The 22,600-nt window shown below is 37.5% G+C and overlaps 2 protein-coding genes and 1 long non-coding RNA gene across 3 annotated transcripts; all 3 read right to left on the bottom strand.

Moving 5' to 3' along the window:
* Positions 1 to 6,486: 6,486 nt before the first annotated feature.
* LOC112179729 (blue copper protein) lies at positions 6,487 to 7,634 on the bottom strand. The gene is made up of 2 exons (XM_024318204.2): positions 7,389 to 7,634; positions 6,487 to 7,069 (listed from the first exon to the last, which is right to left on the bottom strand). Exons 1-2 carry the CDS (start codon positions 7,555 to 7,557, stop codon positions 6,669 to 6,671), a joined length of 570 nt encoding a protein of 189 aa, XP_024173972.1. The 5' UTR covers positions 7,558 to 7,634; the 3' UTR covers positions 6,487 to 6,668.
* A 1,705-nt stretch (positions 7,635 to 9,339) lies between these two features.
* Positions 9,340 to 12,607, bottom strand: LOC112179728 (28 kDa ribonucleoprotein, chloroplastic). The gene is made up of 5 exons (XM_024318203.2): positions 12,146 to 12,607; positions 11,939 to 12,037; positions 11,197 to 11,481; positions 10,823 to 11,035; positions 9,340 to 9,675 (listed from the first exon to the last, which is right to left on the bottom strand). Exons 1-4 carry the CDS (start codon positions 12,503 to 12,505, stop codon positions 10,874 to 10,876), a joined length of 906 nt encoding a protein of 301 aa, XP_024173971.1. The 5' UTR covers positions 12,506 to 12,607; the 3' UTR covers positions 9,340 to 9,675; positions 10,823 to 10,873.
* A 6,566-nt stretch (positions 12,608 to 19,173) lies between these two features.
* LOC112180606 lies at positions 19,174 to 22,360 on the bottom strand. The gene is made up of 10 exons (XR_005804054.1): positions 21,989 to 22,360; positions 21,562 to 21,889; positions 21,097 to 21,255; positions 20,840 to 20,903; positions 20,512 to 20,588; positions 20,360 to 20,420; positions 20,030 to 20,194; positions 19,733 to 19,801; positions 19,551 to 19,619; positions 19,174 to 19,445 (listed from the first exon to the last, which is right to left on the bottom strand). It is a non-coding gene; the product is annotated as an uncharacterized LOC112180606 (long non-coding RNA).
* Between the last annotated feature and the right edge of the window lie 240 nt (positions 22,361 to 22,600).

Below are 22,600 nucleotides of genomic sequence, written 5' to 3'. Positions count from 1 at the left end.
ACACATATTACTGAAAATTATATATATATATATATATATATATATATATATATATATATATACAGCAAGGATCTGAAGAGGACGTCCGTGAAGTTGGAAAGTTGCGGACGATACGTGTCCGCCACCGATTAACTTAATTTCCCTGCGGGTCCCACCCACATCATCTTCTCCGTCTCTCGGTCCAATTAGTCAACACTCTTTCTCTGTCTCCAACTCTTCCAGTTTTCTAAACACATAGAACTTGCTCTTGATCCTGATCCTCCTCTGTCTCTCCAAAAACTGGAAACAGAAACAGATTAATTATAAATTGTATCTCCAATCTCCAATCCTCAGTATTCATATATCACCATAGCACTCTAGTGTTGCTGCTAATCTCTCATTCCCCAAAGAAACCCGCCAACCACCGCCGTCTCAAGCTCCACTCCAACTTCACATTCGCTCCTCCCTTCCACCATTCTCATAATCCCATCCCCTTCGACCCTCTCATCTGCTCTAATCTTTAAACATCTACAAGTATGGAATAGTGTGCTATTAGTATTGGAGACTCCAATTTGTCGTAACTGATGTAAAGTTTTCATCAAGAATTCTTTTTTCTTTTTAATTGAATCACAGTTAAGCAAACCCAGATAGTTTTATAAATCCAAACATGAATTTCTAATTAAGAGAGTTGAACCCAAAAATTGATGCCCAGAAAGAAGGAAACTATGTATTTGAGAAACTGATGCCCAAATAACTTCTTGATTTTGAGATAGAAGAGTGAAATTCAAAAAGATGGAAGTTCATTACCAAACTACCGACCCATCAAAAAAGAAAAAAGAAAAAATTTCTTCTATGTCGAGCTTTGTTGGTGAGATACAACCATGGAAATGCAATGGTAGAAGGGATTGAAATTTAAAATTTGAGATGGGTCTGGTTTTTTCGTCGCTCCGGCTCCGGAAAAAGACTAGGGTCGAACCGGCCACCATGTGGGTGAAGCTATCCCCCCTCGGCTGGATGCAGAATTCTGAGTTGAGAAATGTTTTGAGAACCACCGACACAGCGTCTTGGCACGAGTCGGACTCGTTCTGGATCTTTGCTTCAAGAGAGATAGAGAAGATGATGTGGTGGGCCCCGCATATAAGCCCAGCTCATTGAATTCTTTAAACCAACCAACGCCTGACACGTATTTCGTCCGCTACTTTCCAACTTCACGGACGTCCTCTTCAGATCTTTGCTGTATATATATATATATATATATATATATATATATATGGTGCCCCACTTTCCTTTGGGCCCTGGGTTGTCGCCAAGGTTGCCCTTGGGCAAGGCCGGGCCTGGTTGCACTAATCATATCAAGTGATTTCTGACTTTTGTCTCAAGTGAATATGTTATCGTGATTTTGCTTCATTTTAAATCGGAACTTGTAACTTGAATGGTTAAAAGTTTGTTATCATAGTTTAATTGATTTAAAATGTTAAAATTAGAAAAATAGAATTACTTTACTCATTATTTTTCTTCAAAATAAATTCGTGAACCTTAAGCATGATTTTTGCTTCAATTCAATACCTCCTCAAGCCTCGTAATTTGAGTGGTTCAAAGTTCGTACTCAATTATTTCTTTGACTGGGTTATTATAGTTTCAGTGGTTAAGAATGTTCGTTACAAATTTGGAAATTAAAATTTCTTTACTCCCTACATAACCTTTTGGTAAGTTTTTGACCAAATTCTATGGCTGAAAAAAATAGTGCAGTGGTTTTGATTTTTGAAGGAAGCAAAATACTCAAAATTTGTTTGATGGGTAAAAACCGAGGTAAAAGAACAAAACACGTGAAGCTTCTCACAAATGGACAAGAACATACCAAACAGAAGAGAAACCCAAGATAGGAAAGTGAGAGAGGTCGAGGACATTAAGCTGACAATACAAGCTTTCTTAGGTTTGGGGACCGGGTCGAGGACACGTAATTCTGCTATAAATCGACACGTGTAGTGTACCCAATGTAGTATTCTCAATTCTGAGCTAGAATGGACCCTGACGTTTCAGGGATGCAAGTGAGAGCATGGTCTGGGCAGACCCAATGCCGGGGGTGCTCTCTGCTCTCGCTTTAGCTTTAGATCAAGTACATGTTTGTCTGTTTGAGAAGAAATGAGATGTCGAGAATACTTGTATTAGTCAGACTCAATTATAATTATTTAATAAAATATCTATTATAAAAGCTGATGGAGTATGAAAAGAAAAATTACGATTGTTATTACAAGTTTGGTTAGGCTTGATTAATGCTAGCTCACAAATATTTCGATTCGTGTCGTTTATTGGACTCGCTCGAGTTTCCAATTTGTTTTCTTTCATTGGTAGAACAGAGGTGAGCTCGGTTCAATTTGCTTCCTCGAAAATAATATGATTAAATTCTAAATTTTTTATTTTTAATAGTACTCATGATATCATCGTAATTACATTTGAAATGCTGACACACAATTGAGCTGTTCTTCCTCTTGCTTGATCCGTCTTGATCTTTAGGATGTGGTGGAAGTGGTGGTACAACTGCAGCTGTAGGCACTGGCGGATCTACATATATCATGGGGTGGGCTCAAGCCCGCCCGAACATTTTGGAGAAAAAAAATTTTCTATATATAGTGTCAACAAAATGTTGTCGCATTGATGTTAAAGTCCACCAGAAAATAATTAGAAATAGGTTTTCAATCTCCTCTCCGTCATTTTCATCACTAATCAGCGATTAAGTCCTCATTTTCTTCTTCACTCAGGTTTCTCACTCTCGTTATCATAGCCAGTAAACCACTGCTTGTTCTCTTCCAAATACTCTCGCCTCCCGACTATAATACAGAATGATATTTCTTACATTTGTGCATAGTTGTACAGAATGATACTCTCGCCTCTCGACTATACTCTCGCCTCCCGACTATACTCTCGCCCACCCCAAATTTGAATCCTAGATCTGCCACTGGCTATAGGATTTGGTGTAGGACTCAGTGTGGGGGTCATCCCATGCTAGAGTCTGCAGTTCCAGGTGGTGTAGAAGTTGGAGTTGAGGAAATCCCCTCCATAACCAGCAAATAGCCATGAAAAATAATGAAACACAAGTTAGAGTTCCAATTTCCAGAAAATAGTCGAACATATCATAGGCAAATAGTCAAACATATCAACACATTATCTATCACAGGCAAATAGTCGAACAAATCAACACATGATCTATCACAGGTAAATAGTCGAACAAATCAACATATGGTCGCCATTTTGCAAAACATCAATTTAAATCAACAAATGACAAATCAGAACCAAAATGATATCGGCATAAACATTAACAAATCAAGAATCAGCAAAACCCACCAAGCAGTTATAAACATCTTGATTCAATTCAAAAAATGAAAAAACGAAGAACAACAGTCATATCCTGATATACCAGTGGTCAGTGGAGAAGATGCTAAGTGAGAGGGGATGCTCACCTGAGTAGTGAGAGCTTGAGAGGAGATGCTGTTTAGGGTTTTGCACTCGGCGCCGTTTAGGGTTAGTCGAAGGAGAGGAGAGAGTGAGAGGAGAGAAAATGCAAAATAGATTGAATGCGGCCAAGTCGAAGAGAGGTTAGTCTCTTAGGGTTTCTTCCAGATCGAGTGCGACCAAGCCTTGGTAAGCTTGGTTTAGGGCCAATCAGAAATTGACAAGTATTCAAATTAAATAAAAAATATAATTAAATTAAATTCGGGTTGGTCGGTTTTAATCTGGTCGATTTGACACATGGACCCTATTCCGACCCGAAGTGCAACAATTCGGTTCGGTGTGTGCTAAGAACGACGCCGTTTTAGCTGCGGTGCGGTTACTGCACTGGAATTTGCAGTTCGATCTGGTCGGTAACAGAATTTCCGGTCCTAGTTGCCTAACACTAGCTATTTCAGTTGATAGTATTAAGTTCTGGAAAGAGGCTAGGCCTCCTTGGCTCCAAACTCTTATTTTAGATGATTTGACAAGCAGTTGTACAATTATTTGATGATTTGACAAGCAGTTGTACAACTCTTAGGCTGGGCCTCCTTGGCTCTTATTCAAGCAGTTGTACAACTCTTACCCTAGGCCGCATTGGCTCCTGTTCAAGAAGTTGTACAATTATTTGATGATTTGACAAGCAGTTGTACAACTCTTAGGCTGGGCCTCCTTGGCTTTAGTTCAAGCAGTTGTACCACCACTTCCACCACCTCCTGAAGATCAAGATGAAGAATAGCTCAATTGTGTGGCAGCATTTAGAGAAATTGAAGAATCCGAATGGGAGTTACATGAAGCTAGTGCATTCAAGGTGCAACTTCTGCCCCCAAACCTACGCAAGCGACTCCAGAAGTAATGGCACAACAGCAATGAGGTCACACGTGATTTACCAGTGCAGGAAATCACCAATTTATGCCTCGAATAAGAAGCAGAAGTACTTGACCTTTGATTCAGCTGAAAGTGGAGGTAAACTAATCGCTGTTGCTTATGATAAGACGACTTCTAGGCTACCTTGTGCAAAAATGGTGGTTCGTGATGAACTGCCATTTTCTATTGTTGAGAATGAAGGGTTTAAAGATTTCATGAAGGTGACTCAGCCTCAATTTAAGCCACCTTCCAGGAGAACAATAGCTAGAGATATTTGGAAGCTTTATGAGGCTGAGAGGGAGAAGATTAGGGGGGTTTTAGCTGTTAATCAGTAAAGGGTTTCACTCATAATGGATACGTAGACAAGTATCCAAAACATTAATTACATGGTGTTGACTGCTCATTTCATAGATTCTAGTTGGAAGCTGCACAAAGGGATTTTAAACTTTTGTGTGATTCCAAATCACAAGGGTAAAACAATAGGCAAGCTGGTTAAATCTTGTTTGATTAAGTGGGGGATTGATAAGGTTTTTATGATAGTTGTCGATACTGCAAGTCCAAATCAGGTGGTTTTAGATTACATGAAGGAGAAGATAGGAAATTGAGATCAATTGGTGTTGGGAGGATCATTTTTGCATTTGCGTTGCTGCTGCCATATTCTAAACCTCATTGTGAGGGATGGAATGGAGGAGCTAGACTCCTCGATTGATGGCATATGAACTTGTGTGAAATATATTAGGTCTTCCCAACAAGGCTTGAGAAGTTTAGAAGTGTGCAGCTCAAGAAAAGATTCAGCACAAGGGAGGAATTTTTTCTTTGAGTGTGTGCACATGATGGAATTCAACATACTTTATGTTGGATATTGCTGTGAAGTACAAGAAGGCATTTGCTAAGCTTAAGGATGAAGATCAACAGTTTGAGGGGTATTTCCATGAGAGAATGGGTGGAAACAAGAGGGAAGGGCCTCCTAGAGCTGCCAATTGGGATAAGGCAGCAATGCTTGTTAAGTTTTTGAAATTTTTTTATGAAGCCACCTTGAAGTTTAGTGCCACTATGTAACCTCCAATGAACCTCTCCTTTGGATGTACACTATTATTGGTGAGCTAGGGAAATGCATTTGCAGCGATGATCCTCTTCTTGTTAGCATTCACACTTCGATGAAAAGGAAGTTCGACAAGTATTGGCTGCAGCTTGAAGGTTTAAACAAGATTCTGCTAATTGTCGTAGTTCTTGATCCAAGATACAAATGGTTATATCTTGAGTTCAATTTCCTGAGGTGGGTGAGGGGAAACAAGTTTCCTCCTCTTTTTCCTTTTCTTTGGGAATCATTTTCCCTTCCTTGGCTATCTCAAACACAGGAAAATATAGGAAAGGAAAGACTTTTCTTTCCCAATGCCCAAATTCTGTGAAACAAACACGACCTTAAAAGTAAATATAAAATGGAATTCACCTTGGCCACCCCTCCGTTTCCGCCTAAGCTGATTCCGTCCGCGGGTGGCTAATATGGAGGCATTTGTTGCACCCTTTTGCAATCATCCTCATACATGAGTCTCTTGGGTAAAGACCTGACTTGTAATGGTCGTCGTTCATTTTTATGTGGGATCAGCTCATAATCATACCCTTGGATACTGTAGGGGCTTCTTCGTTTTCGTGATCTAGCTAGGTTTTGGGTTGCTGGGCCTATTTAGTTTTTTCTTGTTTGCTTGTTTCGGTTTTCTATTGAAAGAACTTCTTCCCAGCTAGTTGGTCTTTCCAGACTTTCCTTCCTCTGCTTTTCTGGACTATTTACTCCATGCTCTGAGGTCTTACTAGGCTTTGTATAAATGTCATTTTTTGATAAAATCTGATTTCCAAACCAATTGAAGCCGACTTATTATTGCCTTTAAAAAACCGAGTTAGGGGTATACTTTAGAGTATTGTAGAATGTCTCTTAATTCAGAGTAAAAAATAGCCTTGTATAAGTTGTATACTTGTATATAGTTAATTTATAGCTTAGTCGAAACACTATCTAGTGAGTTGACCGTGACACTTGACCTTACTAGTTGGGGGAAAAGCTATGATTGAACCCAAGTTCACTGGGTGCCTAGAAGGGGGATGCAAATTGGAAGAGTTAGCTCTTACGGGGATATATTTAGAACCTTTCAAACGCCAAGAAGATATGAATCTCGATCATGCCCCATAAATATTAGGTCCAACATTGTTACATCTGAAACCTACTCATACATCTGATTCAATGGAATTTAAACAAACTCAGAAAGTAATGCAAATTAAACAAAGAAGAAATTACAAAGCACTGCCTCTGTCCTGGCAAGACTACTAAGCCTCCACTACCAAATTTATGAAAGCACCAACACACTCAAAACAACCCCAGCAGTAGTCATCAAAGCCATAATAGGAGAGCTAGAGAGACTAGTTCCTAGACCAGTGGATGTGGCTGTGGGTGTGGTCACTGCCGGAGTGTCAACCGTGGTGTTGCTACCGTCTGTGGAAGGCGGCGTTGATGCACCCTTGCCAGCTGGCGCGGCGGCAGTTGATCCTGATCCAACGGTCACAGAGAGCTTCATGCCCATCCCACAATGCCCCACAACGCCACAAATGAAGTAATGAGTCCCAGCAGTCTTGAGAGGAATAGTGGTGGCACCGCTGCTGTCACTAGTGATTGAGTTGCCTGTTGTGCAAGACTTGTAGTCACTACCACTCACTTCATCTACTGTGTGCCCACTTCCATAGTTGAACACTGCCATGTAGAAACTCAATTAGGGGGACACTAACATAAATTTGATTTTAATCAAAGTACGTAGTTACTCATTTACTTCAGTCAATAAGATGCAGCGGTCTATAACACATGTTTGATGAGATGTCTCATAAAAACCTTTTATAATTAAGCTAACAATAATATATTGAATTCTGGTTCTGCTACTTATATTAGTTAGTGGCTTATTTCAATAGATGAACTATATAACACGTCAGATGACAAGAGAACATCTCCAAACTAGCATTGAATCTAAAGTAATAGAGCAAGATCATAACAATTAGATAGAAAGGGCTCAGTTTACCTAGTTTATCGCCGACTGCGAAGGTCTTGTCACTAGTCCAAGTGGTGTAATCAACACCTGTAGCCCAGCCAGAGGTGTCTCCAACAGTGTAGTCTTTGGCCAAGCTTGGCATCATGACCATGCCAAAAACAAGGACTAAACCCACAATTCTGGCTCCTATGCCTGCCATTTTGAGCTTCTAGCTATGAGAGAGTTTAGAGAGAGTGAAATAGTGAAGAACTAGAAGCCCTTTTTGTGATAATAATTCCAGAGGAGAGGAATATCCCTTATATAATGGTGTAAAGCGGTTGGAGTAAGTATGGTTTGGTCCACAGTCCACTTAGTTCCATTTCAATCCAAAAATTCTGTAAGCAACTCATTGCATGCAGATGACTTGGGTTAGACTTCATACCTAATGCTTCTGATAATGTCTCCTTTTTTTCATTTCCTTGTTAATTATTTAACTACTACTTAGCTTCACAAATAAGAAATTTGATAAATATAATGAAAGTAGTTGCTCTCTTTCAAACCAATTCATTAGTTTAAGTGGACCATACTATAGACAGGTGTTTAGAAAGAGACCATCAAATTAAAGAATGCTTAAATATGTGGTTTCAATAGTAGACCTTTAATTAATCATTCAAAAAAACTAAGGTCTACTTAATCTTTCTAATGATGAATTGGTAATGAAGAAAAGAAGAAAAATGCTCATAAAGAGTTTGGGTCCAGATCACAAACTAATTACTCTTCAGTTAGCATGCTCTTGTTACATGTAATTATTGTTGTAAGTTAAGTCTCAACTATGTTGAAACTTTTTCTTAGATTAATGCCAAAGGGAATCCTAAGTAAAGATCATCATATTTAGATCCAGAATGTTGGAAACAAAATCTATACAAATTGGAGGAGAATCACATCAGAAGCAGGTAAAGAATTATCACTTGAAGAAAATTTTTCTCTTTACCGAACCTTAGATAGCCAAAAAGTCAAAAATAATATGTAGAAAGGCCGATAAGATGGCTATTCGAGATGTGTTTTCTATTCAAACTCTCTAAATTGGTGGGGAGAAAGAAATAGAGAGATCATTGGAGATGTTACTAGAAATGACCGTGTATACCTATGTATTATGGTACGTTTATTTGTCTTGATGGGTTAAAAGTGGAATTGGAGATGGGAAGTCACAGTCAGTGCGTAAAATTGTTCACCAAACATCCAAGTCGTCATGGCCATGAGTTTCTGTTTGTGTTTTAAAACAAGTCATGTGGGTCTCAACGCCTGCCGAACCTTTTCAAAGGTTTGATGACTTTGTGTTTGGTAAAGGGCTGTTGGGGTCAGCTCACCCTTGACAGGCAGACCTTTTGATCTGGTAATCTCCATTATTCAACCAAAAGTTTTCCAATTTAAAATTGATGAAGGACTTGAACCCTGAACTCCCAAAATGCTTTACCTTAATTTTAGGTTTGTGACATTGAGAACTTTCAAAATAATGTTTCAGATTCGATTTTTCACGGTTGCAGCCAATCTAGGTTCACTTTCATACATGTCATTTTCCGATAATCGGACATACACAAAGTTAACCCTAAGACCTTGTAAGCAAAAAGTAACTTTCAGAACCCCAAACTTCAAACCTCTCTGTATTGCAAAATGGTTGGACATGTACTTTGTGAAGCCAATTTCCTATGCACGCCACATAATTTATAGGACAGAATCAAAACCAAAACGATTCCTGAATATCCCCATAGCCATAATGCAAACCTACCTCTTAGGTCACATGTCAACATCAAAAGCATTTTAGTTGTGCTGACTTATGGCTCTAGCAAATCTTTCTGGGTTTTCAGATACAGGGCAGTTTAAGGTCATTCTCAATTAATGTAGACCAAAATTACATTGTTCTTTCTCATAGAGCAGAGGATTCACTTATTTTTGGTGGTTGAGTTGTTGAATATTGGTAATCCACACAATCTAAAAGACGCAGAAACTTGACTCTGGTACGTTGAATACATAAGAATAAAGAAATAAACTTCTAGCTAACACTCAAATCGTTAGGTGGAAACTGGAAAGATACATGTGATGACATGAGATATCATCATTTCGTTTGAAATAATGTTTGATACTTATATTACAAATATCCTCTGGTAAATTTGTTTTCTCTTTTCTTCATCCCTCAAAGTGCTATTCTGCCTCTCCAATATATGCAGCTCAATTTATCAAAATTGTGGTTACCACTTGAAGGTCATCATTCCTACATGACAAGCAATATCACCCTGGTTCACAAGCAACCTTGCATAAGAACCAAAGTAATGGAAGCCCCCTGAAATTTGCATTAGAGAACAAGAAGTGAGTATTACACTTAACTAGGCATCAAAAGGTCCAGGTGGGCATACACAAATGTTCAGTATGGTCTTGAGCATAAAGAATTACCTATGTAAATGCTTGATTTAGCAAACAGGTGCTTGCATATATCATGCCTTCTAAGTAAACAAATAAGGTTTTTCTACAAAGTTATAAAGAATTACATATATAAATGCTTGATTTAGCAAACAGGTGCTTGCATATATCATGCCTTGTAAGTAAACAAATAAGGTATTTCTACAAAGTTCTGAAATTTATTGTTCACCCTTCTTTTCTCAGGCTCGTTTACAATTAGTTAAACAAGAAAAACAACCTGGTAAACTTATCCCAAACCAAGTGGCTAACACAAGAAAGGACTTACCAGAATGCATTGTAAGAAAAAATATTTGAAAAGGTGAAGAAAGATTTAGTTTATGGGATTTGTGTTTCTGAGTTCTGTAGAATAATAGAGGAAAATGCAGGACAGAAAACTTTCAACTATGCTAGCAAGCAAAATTCCTCCAGACCCCTCGTTCTTGACTGTACTATTTTAAACCATTAACCAGGGTCATCATCACATGGCTTTCCTGTGGGAATGGTTTATAGTTTGGAACTCAAAGCGGAGAGAGATTCTAACATGATAGGCTTAATAATAATGCATGGATTGGCATAAATGAGAGAAAAATGAGTGGTAGGCTATGAATAGAAATCACTGCCAGTCACCATAAGGAAAAGGTTTTCAATACAATCTTTGTTCTTTGTTCTTTTTCTTTTGGGATATCACTATATCAGTCAACCATTTCTTGTTCTATCTGCACAGCAATCTGCATTTATGGAACTACTTGTTTACATATTGATTTTTCAGTCAATTTACAATGCATATCTAAATCCAAGGTAGTTTAAGTAATTCAGCAGTTACTGCATAAATTAGGAACTTTAGTACAATGTGTATTCTTGCAACCGAAAAAATTGAATATTAAAAAATAGGAACACTCCATTTCAACCAAAGACCTAGCATTAGTGAATATTGATTAAAAAAGTATATTGCAAAGCTAAAACTGGCACAAACCATAACTAGCTACATCATTTTCACACCAGCAGGACACAATTCAAAGAGAGGATAATACCTTAAAAAAACACGATATGAAGAAAATGCAGATGCTCCATTCCCCCAAAGCTCACTTCTTATCACTGTCATCTGCTATCACTTGCTCCAACGTAGAACTCAGTTCAGTATCATTATCACCCGACTCTGAACTCTCTACTGCTGGTTCTTTAACTGTTGGTACTTTAACAAATTGTTTACTACGTGCCACGCGAATTTTTCTTCCCATAAACAACTGCAAAACAAAAACTTTTGAGTGATTTCTTTCCTTCAAAATAGCCATCCACAGATCCAAAAGGCAGTGCAATTGAGAATTCTAAAAATTTATAAGGTATTCCCTGATTAAAAAAACAGAAATTCAAATGGTTCAGCACATTTTTTGAGCAGAAAAATTACCTTCCCGTGGAAAGTAGCAAGGGCAGCCTCAGCCTCTTTCTTGGACTTGAAGCTCACAAATGCATATCCAGCGGACCTTCTAGGATTACCTTCGAATACCACTTCTGCGTTAACAATATCAGTACCCTCTGAAGTAAAAAACTCCCTGAGATCTTTAGCCCTTACTTCGTATGACAAATTTTCCACATACAAATTAAATGTTATGTCCTTGGATGGCATAGGAGGGGGAATCTTCTTCTTTTTTGGCTTGGCATAAGCCATCCTTATTATACGACCGTCCATTTCCTATAGCACATTCCACAAAAAGGAGAATCTTTTACTAAACAATATGGCAAAAGAGCAAGATAACAAATCATATACTTGGTTACTCAAGATATGGTGGAAAAAATAATAGATTCTCTTGTAAAACGTCTTTTCCTTTAGCTAGCATATTTCATAAACGCAAGGGCCAACACAAATAACCTCTTAGAGATTCCGATAACACCTCCTGAAACTTTTAGCCATGTTTCACATTGATTCTTAAACTTAAAACTGAGACACTTAAAAAAGTATCATTACAGTGATTAGTTGGCATTTCAGTAACTTGTATACTTTTCTTTAGCATAGTCACCATGTCCTCATATAGCAAAAAGCTCTAAACTAAATTGCTTTCACAGTTAGTATAGTCTTCCTAATTCACCAATTCGAACATAAAGCTAAGTTTACAAGTATCACAGAAGATAAGAGAACCCATGATGCTTACAGTCGATTCGAGACTATTGAGAGCCACACGAGCCTCCTCTGGTGAAGCCATAGTCACAAACGCCAATCCCCTGTTTCTGGTCTTGTTATACATAGCAAGCTTAACCAACACAATCACAAACACCAATCAGTAAAGCAAAAAAGACCAAACCCATCACAGAAAAAACCACCAAACACTCATATTCAATAGCTTAGAGACTGTAAAAACCTCAACGTCGACGACTGTGCCGTACTTCTCGAACATGGTCCTAATGTCTTCAGGGGTACAAGTCCAAGGCACATTCTGGGCAAGCAATCTGGTGTCAGAGAACACTTCAGTTTCTGGCTCCACAAGAACTGGGTTTTCTTCAATGGCTTCTTCCTGGGCTGTGGAGGAGAATTGGAGCACGAAAGATTCAAGCTTTTTGGTCCTGATTGAAGAGGTGGGAGTGTGGTGGGTGTGAGATAAGGAAAGAGAGAGGGAGAAAAGAGGCCCGGAAACAGAGAGAGTTGTGGGTTTGTGTTTGGGGAGGTGGAGTGGGTTTTGCAGACAAGGTAGAGGTGCTAGAGGTTGACGAAGCAAAGCCATAGCTCTGGCTGTGTGTGTGTTTTCAGAGCTTGAAGAGAAGTGTGCGTTCTGTTGGGATAGCGAGGAGTTTGGATAAGCTAGTTTTGGGTGTCAACTGTCAAGTGGGAATGGGCAAGGAACAACGAACGGTGCCGTTTGAGGTTTCAAATGGTGGCAAACAGATATAAGGGCAAAATAGGAAGTACAACATATAAAGCCATATAATAAATTAAAGGGTCCTTGACCCAAGACCTAAAGCACCAGAGAAAAATGATCTCATTTACTCCAGCAACAGATTTTTATTCCCACATACATAATTTAACATGAAATGACTATTTCGCCCTCAAACCAATTAAAGAGTTACAATGACTACCACCAACATCAATCTCTCTCTCTCTCTCTCTCTCTCTCTCTCTCTCTCTCTCTCTCTCTCTCTCTCTCTCTCTCTCTCTCTCTCTCTCTCTCTCTCTCTCTCTCTCTCAGTGAAAGCTCAGTAACCCACCGCACGGCCTCCTCCTCGAAGGCACCAAAAACATACGTGTATAGTATTCGATTTCGGACCCTCCGACCAGCCTTGAGCTCTCCTCCACACGGCTTGCGGGACGCCGGCTTACACGGCGCCGGAGGTTCTGTATCGGGTCGGGTGCGACAAATCCAAGGCCAACGCCTGGTCCTGAGGCGTCATCCTCTTTGTTCTCCTCGCCGGACACTTGCCCACGACATCGGCTCTTTCTCTCCCCATGGCCACCTGGCTCTGCCACCATCGTCGTCTTCGTGCTGTCCGGGGCCAGGCTCGAAGCCAAGCTCACAGTCCTCTTTGCCAAGAAGCTCAGACTCTCCGCGACCAGGCTGAACCTTTTGAAGGAGTCGGACTCCTCGTCGCCGAGAAGGTCAGCGAGGCCGAGTTGGACCTTCTGAATGCATGGCTGGTGGTGGAGGTGGTGTTGGTGTTGATGAGGTTATCATAGCAAGTTCACTGTGACTGTTCACTGTTGTCTCACTTTTTGTTTTTTGTTTTTTTTTTTTGGTAAAATGGGGGCAGAAGCCCAGAATGAAAGAAAATGAAAAAAGAAAAAGTTCTATCGGGGTAATAGAGGCTTGTTAAAGGTCTATTGGGGGGCAATAGACGTTTTGAATTAATGCAATCTTCCCGTTCTTTTTCTTTAATTAAAGTTTTATTTGTCTAAATATAGGGAGATTAGTTTCCATTTCGGCGATTGAAAGTTCTATTGGAGGGCAATAAACGTCTATTGGGGGGCAATACATGACTAATAGACGTCTACTGGGTGGCAATACATGGTTGATAAACGTCTCTTAGGGGGAAAATAGACGTCTATTAGGGGGCAATAGATGTCTATTGGGGGCAAAAAAACATTTCCGGTGAGATTTTCAGCAAATTCCGGTGGGCTGCAGCCGATGACCGGATTCCGGCTGCCAGTGACCGGAATCTGGCTAAAGTTGGCAGGATTCCGGCAGGCGGTGACCGGCTCCGGCGAAGTCTCCTATGGTTTCCCTCTCTTCCATTCTCTCTCTCTCTCTCTAAGTAACAAAGGGGTGAGGGGTAAAATGGTATTAAAAAAAATTAAAAACAAAAAAAAATCTTAATGGGGTATTAGGGAAGACTCCCTTGGAGTGTATTGGGTAAGAGGGAATTAAAAAAACTTAATGGGGTAAGTGGGAAAAAAATCCCTAAAAATGGGGTAAATGGACAAAATATCTATATGAAATTTAAGAAGTGGGAGTGCAAATTACAATATGAGGAGTGCATATTTCACTCCCCAATAATAAAATGAAGAGAGAGAGAAACAATCCTGTCCAGTAATGTTTTTCAAAATGATTTTTCAAAAACTGATTTTGAAAATGAAAACGAGAAAACAAGATTGTATTTTTGGGATCCGAAAATGTGTCCGGTAGTTTATTCTGAAAACTTTTCAAAAACGAGAGAAGATAGAGACTAGAGATGAGAGAGAGACCTAAGAAGAAGAGAGCGACGTGAGAATATAGAAGAGCACGTTCTTTTTTTTCTTATTCTCTTTGTTTTGGAAAATATATTTCCGTGTTTTCTAAAATATGAGAATGAAAAGGTGAAAACGTTTATTTGTTGTTTTCCTGTTTTACAAGTAAAATAAAAAATCATTTTCAATTTTTATTTTCTGTATTTTTAAAAACAGACCAACGAACGCATTTTCAAGCCATTTTCATTTTATAAAATGAAAAAGATGACTTGAAAACGTTACCAAACGCCACCTAGGGTTTTAAAAATAAAAATTGAAATTGGTCCTTCAACTTAAGACCTAAGGAGTTAATAACCCATAAATATCAATTGTTTCCCTGAAAAAGAAGGAAAAGAGACTCTCCTAGTGACGGCATCACCCAAGGGTCATGAAATCAACTTTCCTAATCTTCTAGGGAGTTACCTAATCGTCTCTATATATAGTCCGTCATAGTTTCCTTCTCATCTCAACACTTCCCACGGCCTCAAGGATCAACTATCTCTGCAAGTTAATTTCCTACTGCATTCAGAAGCCCTCAAACTTTCCTATTCTTTCTTTCATCTCAATCTACATCCAGAAACCCTCAAACTTTCCTATTCTTTCTTTCATCTCGATCTACATCCAGAAACCCTCAAACTTTCCTATATATTCTTTCTTTCATCTCGATCTACATCAATTCAATTCAAATGGCTTCTTCTTCTTCAATTTCTTGTTTCATGAGCCTAGAAGACCTTGATGTGGGTGTCAATGTTTTAAAACGTTGAGGCGTAGGCCTAGGCATTTTTCGGTGAGCCTCAAGAAGACGTTTTCCTTGAGGCGTAAGGCGTAAGCCTTACGTATAAAATACCTATATTGCAGCTAAAATTTGACAGCATAATCCAGGGAAATTTTCATTTCTTTCAGCCCATGGATTTTTAGACAAAATGAAGAAACAATTAAGAAGTTCCTCATGTACCTACCAATATCAACCGTAAAGAAATTAAACCGTAGTCAATCAAACTAAATAGAAGACGCCAACTCTCAGACCAGCAACATGAAACATGAACAATGCCCCAGGTTAAAATGAAGAAGGGGAAAATAAACCCCATCATGCCAACAAAAATTGAAAGATTTTAGAAACACGTTAAAAGAAAAAAGAATTAAATCAGATAAACTCCAGAAACTGAAGTCTTGATGTTGAAACCGAGGTGTGAGAATAAAAAGTGAAGCCCCACTTCAGATTTCAGATCACATACAATAGAGCAACAAAACAAAAAGAGAAGTCCATTTAGATCTATCTGTTTTCTATTTTTCCTCTCTCCAACTACCTTCACCAAAGAGAGTTTCTATTGGGACCTCCAAATCTGCTCACTTGACCTCACTCTGTTATGAAATATTAAATGACATATATAACCTACTATAAAATGACTATTAGGGACAATAATTATACCCAAAAAATGGTTATATTTATTTTCTCTAGACTTTCCAATTCAATAATATTAGATTGCATTCTTTATTATTTTTCCTATCTATTTTCATTTTTCAATTTCACTACGTACTCATTAAAACATTCATATATATATATATATATATATATTAAGAAATAAAACTATGATTAAGATAAAAATGTATGATATGCATATTGAACGCATATTGGTCCGGGAGAACAAAATAAATTGTATTATGCCCTAAATCTAAATCTATCTATTATATTTGTAAAAAGAAGAAGAAAAATAAAAGAGCTAGCAAATAAAATAAATAAAAAATATTTAAATAATTAATCATGAGGTACAGAAAATAGAGAAACATTAAGAAAAATGATTAATCTTTTTTTTTTTGAATAGCTAAAAAAGAAAAAGTAAATAAATAAAAAATCACATAATAGTTCATGTTATTTTATTTTTATTAATTTTTAAAACTCAATACCTTGTGTTTGATATTTTTTTTTTATTGGATAAGAGATTTATGTTATCTGATTAAGGAATAGAGATGTAATTAAGATTTATAGAGTAATTAAATCATTGAAATGACTAAGTTTTTTTATTATAAAAATCTTTGTTTGTAAATTAATTATATGAGTGAGGTTATTTGAGGAACTTTAGTGAGGTTTAATGAGTAAATTTAGTATTTGAAAATTTGATAGGAGGTGTAAAAAGCATAGAGGTCAAGTGAATAAATTTGGAGGTTCCAATAGAAAGCAGGTGACCTCTCATATGATAACGGGGACTCTTTATTACTCCAAAGCAAGTGGCAGCACAAATTCTCAATAATAATGGGTACCCAAAATAATGAAATGCCATCCAAATTGGGGCAACTGGAATACTGGATAATAGCCAAACTCTGAACTACCTAACCGCTTAGATATATCATACTCTTGCTATTAAAATTCAATCCTAGACATGCACATAACATTTAGATTGTCTAAAATGGTGAGGTAGTACCTTAAAATCTTACATTCTAAACCTCAACTATATAACAAAAAGAATAGTAGTCATAATATCTATGAAATCACAGGACATCAAGACTATAGTGGTTTCCTATGTTAAATGCTCATAAACTCATAAAGTAAATTTATCCAAATCCAATGTTCTACTTTATTCAACATTTTACAAAAACTATTTGCTCAAAACGATCTTAATGCTGCTGCATCGATAAATTCGATCAATCTGAAAATTTTCTCATTCCTTTGATCATCAGGTGAAATACGTTCACTAATAGAAATTCCAAATCTATACTAAATTTGACCAATCACTGCAGTTAGTTTTAAAACGTCTAACCTTTAAAGGCCAAAGAAGCCAACTTAATAACCTCAAAATGCCATTGATCTTGATTATGTAACAACTGTGTTTACTTTGAGCACACTTAAAGCTTACCACCAAAATATTGCAATCAAATCACTAACAAAGTATATCGAAAATGTTCTTCAATAACATTTTGCTGTTACTATAGACATACCAAATCTATACTTTATAGAAGTATAGCCTAATTATGTTACCCCAAAAGAATCTATATTTCATTGGTTTAAATTATAGCTTAGTTCAGTAACAAAGTTGCTGTTACTAAGCTATAATTTTACCTTTGGAGTTCAGCACATAAATCATGGAAACTTCCAACAACAACAATGAAAAAACAAACCAAAACCATTGTGGCAAAACTATCTAGCAACTCTGTCCATAATTGATACAGTGCTGTTACTTTATAGCTTAACTAAACTCAATAAGGATCTATACATATTGAGTCAACTCCATGATTTATGTACAGTGCCAGACAAATTAAAATTGTTATTTATCAATTACACCTAAATGATCATTTCATATAAATTGGTCGAGTGAGTGCAGTACGACTCTACAAATCCATTAGTAAGTTCCTATACTCTGAAATTTACCAAGGCTTTAGCAAGGAACAGGGTTTACATTTTTATAAATCTTAATGCAAAAATTATGTACCAAAAATTGGGAGATTATGAAAGCAGCAACAACCTGAGAATATTCAATCCATTCATTTAACTATTTTTCTCCATCAAATAAGCTTCATCCTGGGAACTCATATAGACATTATTTCTCGTTTGCAATTTAACTTTTAACTTCTTGTAGAAACTACAACAGATTGAACCAATATTGGAATACTCTGAACTCTAGAATCAATGAAAGTTTTGAAATGGCCAAAGACTAAAAATTTACTTGAAAAACTGACCAAAAATCAAACTCAAATCAGCAAACAACAATCACTGAGATATCAGACTCCAACACAAACAAAACCCCTAAAAAAGTCAAAACCCCAATCAGTTCAAAACCAACAGAAACAGAAAACAAACTCAACACCAAATCCATAAAAAACACGAATTGGATATGGTGGAAGACAAACCCAGACCAATTAAAGGAAATCACTCTTTAGTTATATCAACAGAAAATGAATAACTATCATGTCGGTCTTGATAAATTAATGAACACAACAGATTACACAGATTTAAAAGAAGAAAAAGAAAGATGAGAAGAAGGTCCTTACCATAAGATTTCTACAGAACCTACAATCAATTTCAAGGTTGAAAACTCAGAACAAAAACAAAGGCAAGGAACCATAAACCCAGACTTGTATTTAGAATGAAATCATTGAAATCAAAACATAAAAGAAGATCGGGACATTAACAAAAAACACAGAACGATTCAAACCACAAATCCAACACTGAGAAAAGCAAAGACGAAAAAGACTTTTCCACCATCTTGATATTCTCCTCGAACACTGAGGACAAACACACGCCTTTTCCAACTCCAATGAACATATAGAACGAGCCATAGCTGCCCACACGTTATGGTTGCTAGTGAATAAATGATTGTATACAAAAGAATATCATTGATTTTGTACATTTGGTTTGCTTTAAATTGTTTGATGGCGGTGCAAAAATTTCGGTAAGACATATTTGATTTGAAAGGGTATTGTGAAAAGAGATACAATAGAATATTCATTTGGTATTGATGTAGCTTGCTAGTTCTTCGAATGCAATTTCTCTAAAAGAAGAGCTTGTCTTACTCTGTCAGCAATCATGATAACCATATGTCGATTTTCTTCAAAGTTCTACTCCAATGAATATATAGAACGAGCCATAGCTGCCCGCACGTGCTTTAAATTGTTTGATGGCGGTGCAAAAATTTCGGTAAGACATATTTGATTTGAAAGGGTATGGTGAAAAGAGATACAATAGAATATTCATTTGGTGTTGCTATAGCTTGTTGGTTCTTCGAATGCAATTTCTCTAAAGAAGAGCTTGTCTTACTCTGTCAGCAATCATGATAACCATATGTCGATTTTCTTTAGAGTTCTATTTCAATGTGGTTACTCTGCGGGTGTATTATCAATACGATTAATACTACATTTACAGACATTAAACACATTACATCTCTACTTTGCGGGTGCATTTGCCAAACACAGGCTAAGCAAAAATTGTCTTCATTTTCAATTTCACCATTCACCAACAATTTCCCATCATGTACCTATTGCACAGAACCACATGAACATTAGAAAATATAATATAAATTCTACTTCTTTCACATGACTCCAGTTAATGCACGCAATACCCAAGAAAATCAAAATCTTACCTCAACATAATCTCCACCCCTGGCTACAATTCTTTTTATAAATACATCGCCCGAGCTAAAGCCAATTTCCTGCATATTGCACAGAATACCCAAGGAGAAAGTGTCAACAACACATATCACAAAGTTCTTAAAAACAACAAACAGCAATTCACTATTAATATATAAAATGTTATACACATTACCTGCAAGATTGGAGGTGCCTTGAAAATCACTATATATGAAACCTCAGGCTTTCTAAGGAGATATGAAACCTGACACCAAAACAGAAGCAGGGATTTCTCAGATAATATACAAAACATATAATCTGGTTGAGCATATAAAATCGAATTTCAAACAGTAAGCAATATCTCCACTAACAATATGCTCTATGAATCAGCTACCAATAATTATTATTCACTTAAGTTCACACCAATACATATGAATTAAGAACCATTCCGCAAATTCGAGATTAATGATGAACTGATTTGAACATTACTGACCTTCTCAGCTAAAACACGATCACCCACTCGAGAGTCGGGTACATAGAAGTGGAAGGACTGGACCTAGGCTCGGCCAAGGAGGACCAAAACAGCACGCTGACAGTCACAGACTATCTTTTGGAGGAGATTTAGTCTGAAATTCTCTATTCCCACCTCTTCCCACACCTTGAATACAGAGATTATGATCATAATCAATAATCACAAAAACCATGCCAACACAGGAACCACAGGAAACCCAAGAACTCAAGCAACATGAAATCTGTCACACTCTATGTCAAGACTAAAACTTAAAACCATAATCTGACATTCCGAAGAACACTCAAGCCTTACCAAGAAAGATAAAATGTCATCCTATAATCTTCAAGTTTGCACTTTTCCACACCCACAGTAACTTCATATATATTAGCAAGAAGAACAAAATTAATAAGTTTATAACCTTTGAAAAAATAGCATCAGTTTCATCAATTGCGCCTAGAAATTACCTTCACCCGTAGATTTTTGGCGTCTGCAGCTCCACCGTTTTCCCCAATCAGCCCAACCAACCGCCCAAAACCTCTATCTGCAATCAATCAAATACAAATTCCTCTAAAGAAGCAAACTTTCGAATCAAATAGTGGACAGCGAAAACCTAATCAAACCAATCAGCCCCCACTCTATCAATTCAACTCAGGAATGAAAGAAACCGATCAAATTAAACAGCCCTAGAACAAAGTTCAGAGTATTTGTGCTCTGAAGCTAAAGCCCCATCAGAACACACACAATTTTCAACTAATCACTTAAAAGAAAGAAAAATACAACCAAATACCATACCTGTTCCACTTGTTTTAAACCCAATCTTCTCGTCACAAACTGGACCCAATCAAAATGCAAATCACTGGATACAAAACAAAAATGAAGCAAACACCGATTATAACCACTACAAAACTGAAAAACACACATAACAAAAATTGTTAAAAAGGAACATAAATATATATAAAAAGTGAGAAGTAATCTCCTATCTTGACTGGGGTTTACAGCCTCCTATCTTAACTGAAGGCAGACATTATCCAGGGATGTTTAGTATGTACCATATTAGTCCTGGGCATCATTCTCTTCCTTCTCATCTTCATCGGCTTCTTCTTGATCCTCTTCGTCGTCTTTGTTATTCTCATATTTCTGATTTGATTTTGCACTCCTCTTCGGAACCTTCTTAGTTCTCTTCAGCCAAGAACAAACTGCAGCCTCACCTGAGAAAAGAGATTGGCTAGATATTCAAACAATGCCCAACCAATGACCCGAAAATTCTCAGTGTGATCATATATCAGAAACGTATAAGAACTGCGCCTGCATGATTAATCAAACCAACATATGCAACATTTGGAAGTTGAAAGGTCAGATAATTGCTTAATCCTACAGTACTCATTTGTATAATCAGCAAACAAAGATTGGTACAAGTGCCCAGAAAATGAAAAAGAAAAACCATAAAACAGCAGATCCAAATTCTATCTCATTAAATACTGAATGTGTATAGTTCAAAGGGGTTTTGATGCTACCTTGTACTTAAGGGCGTCTTGCACTTGATGAAATTGACAGGCAAAATCCGAGAACCAAAGATGCAAGAAAGAACTATTATTGTCTCCACTTTTAACGGTTAATTAGCTTTCTCAAATAAAAGAGCTTCCAAGTTACATTCGGACATGAATACACAGAAAAGCAGTTTCTTTTCATTTTGCCAATCTCAATTTAACAGAAAACTGTCACTTGGCAAAACGCAAGATGGAAGAGCACATATGTATAAAGAATTGCCGTCACTAATTCAAGATCCATTCCAAGCACCTTAATAGTAGGAAACTCAGATTTCACCACTTGTCTATTAAGCATCTGCATAAAAAAATAAAAAATAAAAACTCATCAAGGGACTCGGCTAATAGTGGATAGCTGAGAGAAAGAGCTTTGAGTCAGATTGGTAGTCATTTCCACCAAAAATTGGGACTTCACTTTCCCCAGTTGGGACTCGGACTTCACCATTTCTGCGTAGTAGTCCTCAGGTCTCAGAAATGGAAGCCCCATTAACTGAAGCTTCTCAAAGGCCATCCTCATTCGAGTTAGAGCCTGTGCATAAAATGAAAGCTCCCTTGTCAGGCCATCATGCACATCCACCGGTTGCTCTTGCTCAATATCCGACGTAAGCTTGTCCACCCATTTAGCATTCTCAGGCCAACTCATATCTCTGAGCTTCGCTAACAGACCTTCTTTGTTGTTTCTCATGAAATCATCATTTCCCCAATCTGCCCATCAACTCTATGAGAATCCTCATTATAGCTTGGGGGCGATGGGAACGTGAGCATGAGAAGAACTGGCTCCGTCGGAAACCAGTTGCGGGGGCTCTGTTAGGATCCAACCAATGACATTGCGAAATGAAACAAAGTGAAATTCTAGACACGTGCAGTGCACAATAACCTACCAACAAAACGACGTTACTTCGACTAATTAAAACGGTGGCGTATCCATTCTTAACTCAAACCTGGGACCAATTGACATTCTCCTCAGAGGCAGTTTCGGAAATAAATTTTCTAATCTTAATCCAACTCG

This window comes from Rosa chinensis, chromosome 7 (assembly GCF_002994745.2).
Source record: "Rosa chinensis cultivar Old Blush chromosome 7, RchiOBHm-V2, whole genome shotgun sequence".
NCBI classification, from domain to species: Eukaryota; Viridiplantae; Streptophyta; class Magnoliopsida; order Rosales; family Rosaceae; genus Rosa; species Rosa chinensis.
Note: the sequence above shows the minus strand (reverse complement) of the source record. Positions and strands in the feature narration are given on the sequence as shown.

Excerpts from the sequence above, each read along its gene's own strand:
- LOC112179729 (XM_024318204.2), bottom strand. The coding sequence starts at position 7,557 with ATGGCAGGCATAGGAGCCAGAATTGTGGGTTTAGTCCTTGTTTTTGGC. Across the intron at positions 7,070-7,388 it reads CGCAGTCGGCGATAAACTAG|TGTTCAACTATGGAAGTGGG; the intron begins GTAAACTGAGCC and ends TCTACATGGCAG.
- LOC112179728 (XM_024318203.2), bottom strand. The coding sequence starts at position 12,505 with ATGGCTTTGCTTCGTCAACCTCTAGCACCTCTACCTTGTCTGCAAAAC. Across the intron at positions 12,038-12,145 it reads GCACAGTCGTCGACGTTGAG|CTTGCTATGTATAACAAGAC; the intron begins GTTTTTACAGTC and ends GTGTTGGTTAAG. Across the intron at positions 11,482-11,938 it reads TCAATAGTCTCGAATCGACT|GAAATGGACGGTCGTATAAT; the intron begins GTAAGCATCATG and ends AATGTGCTATAG.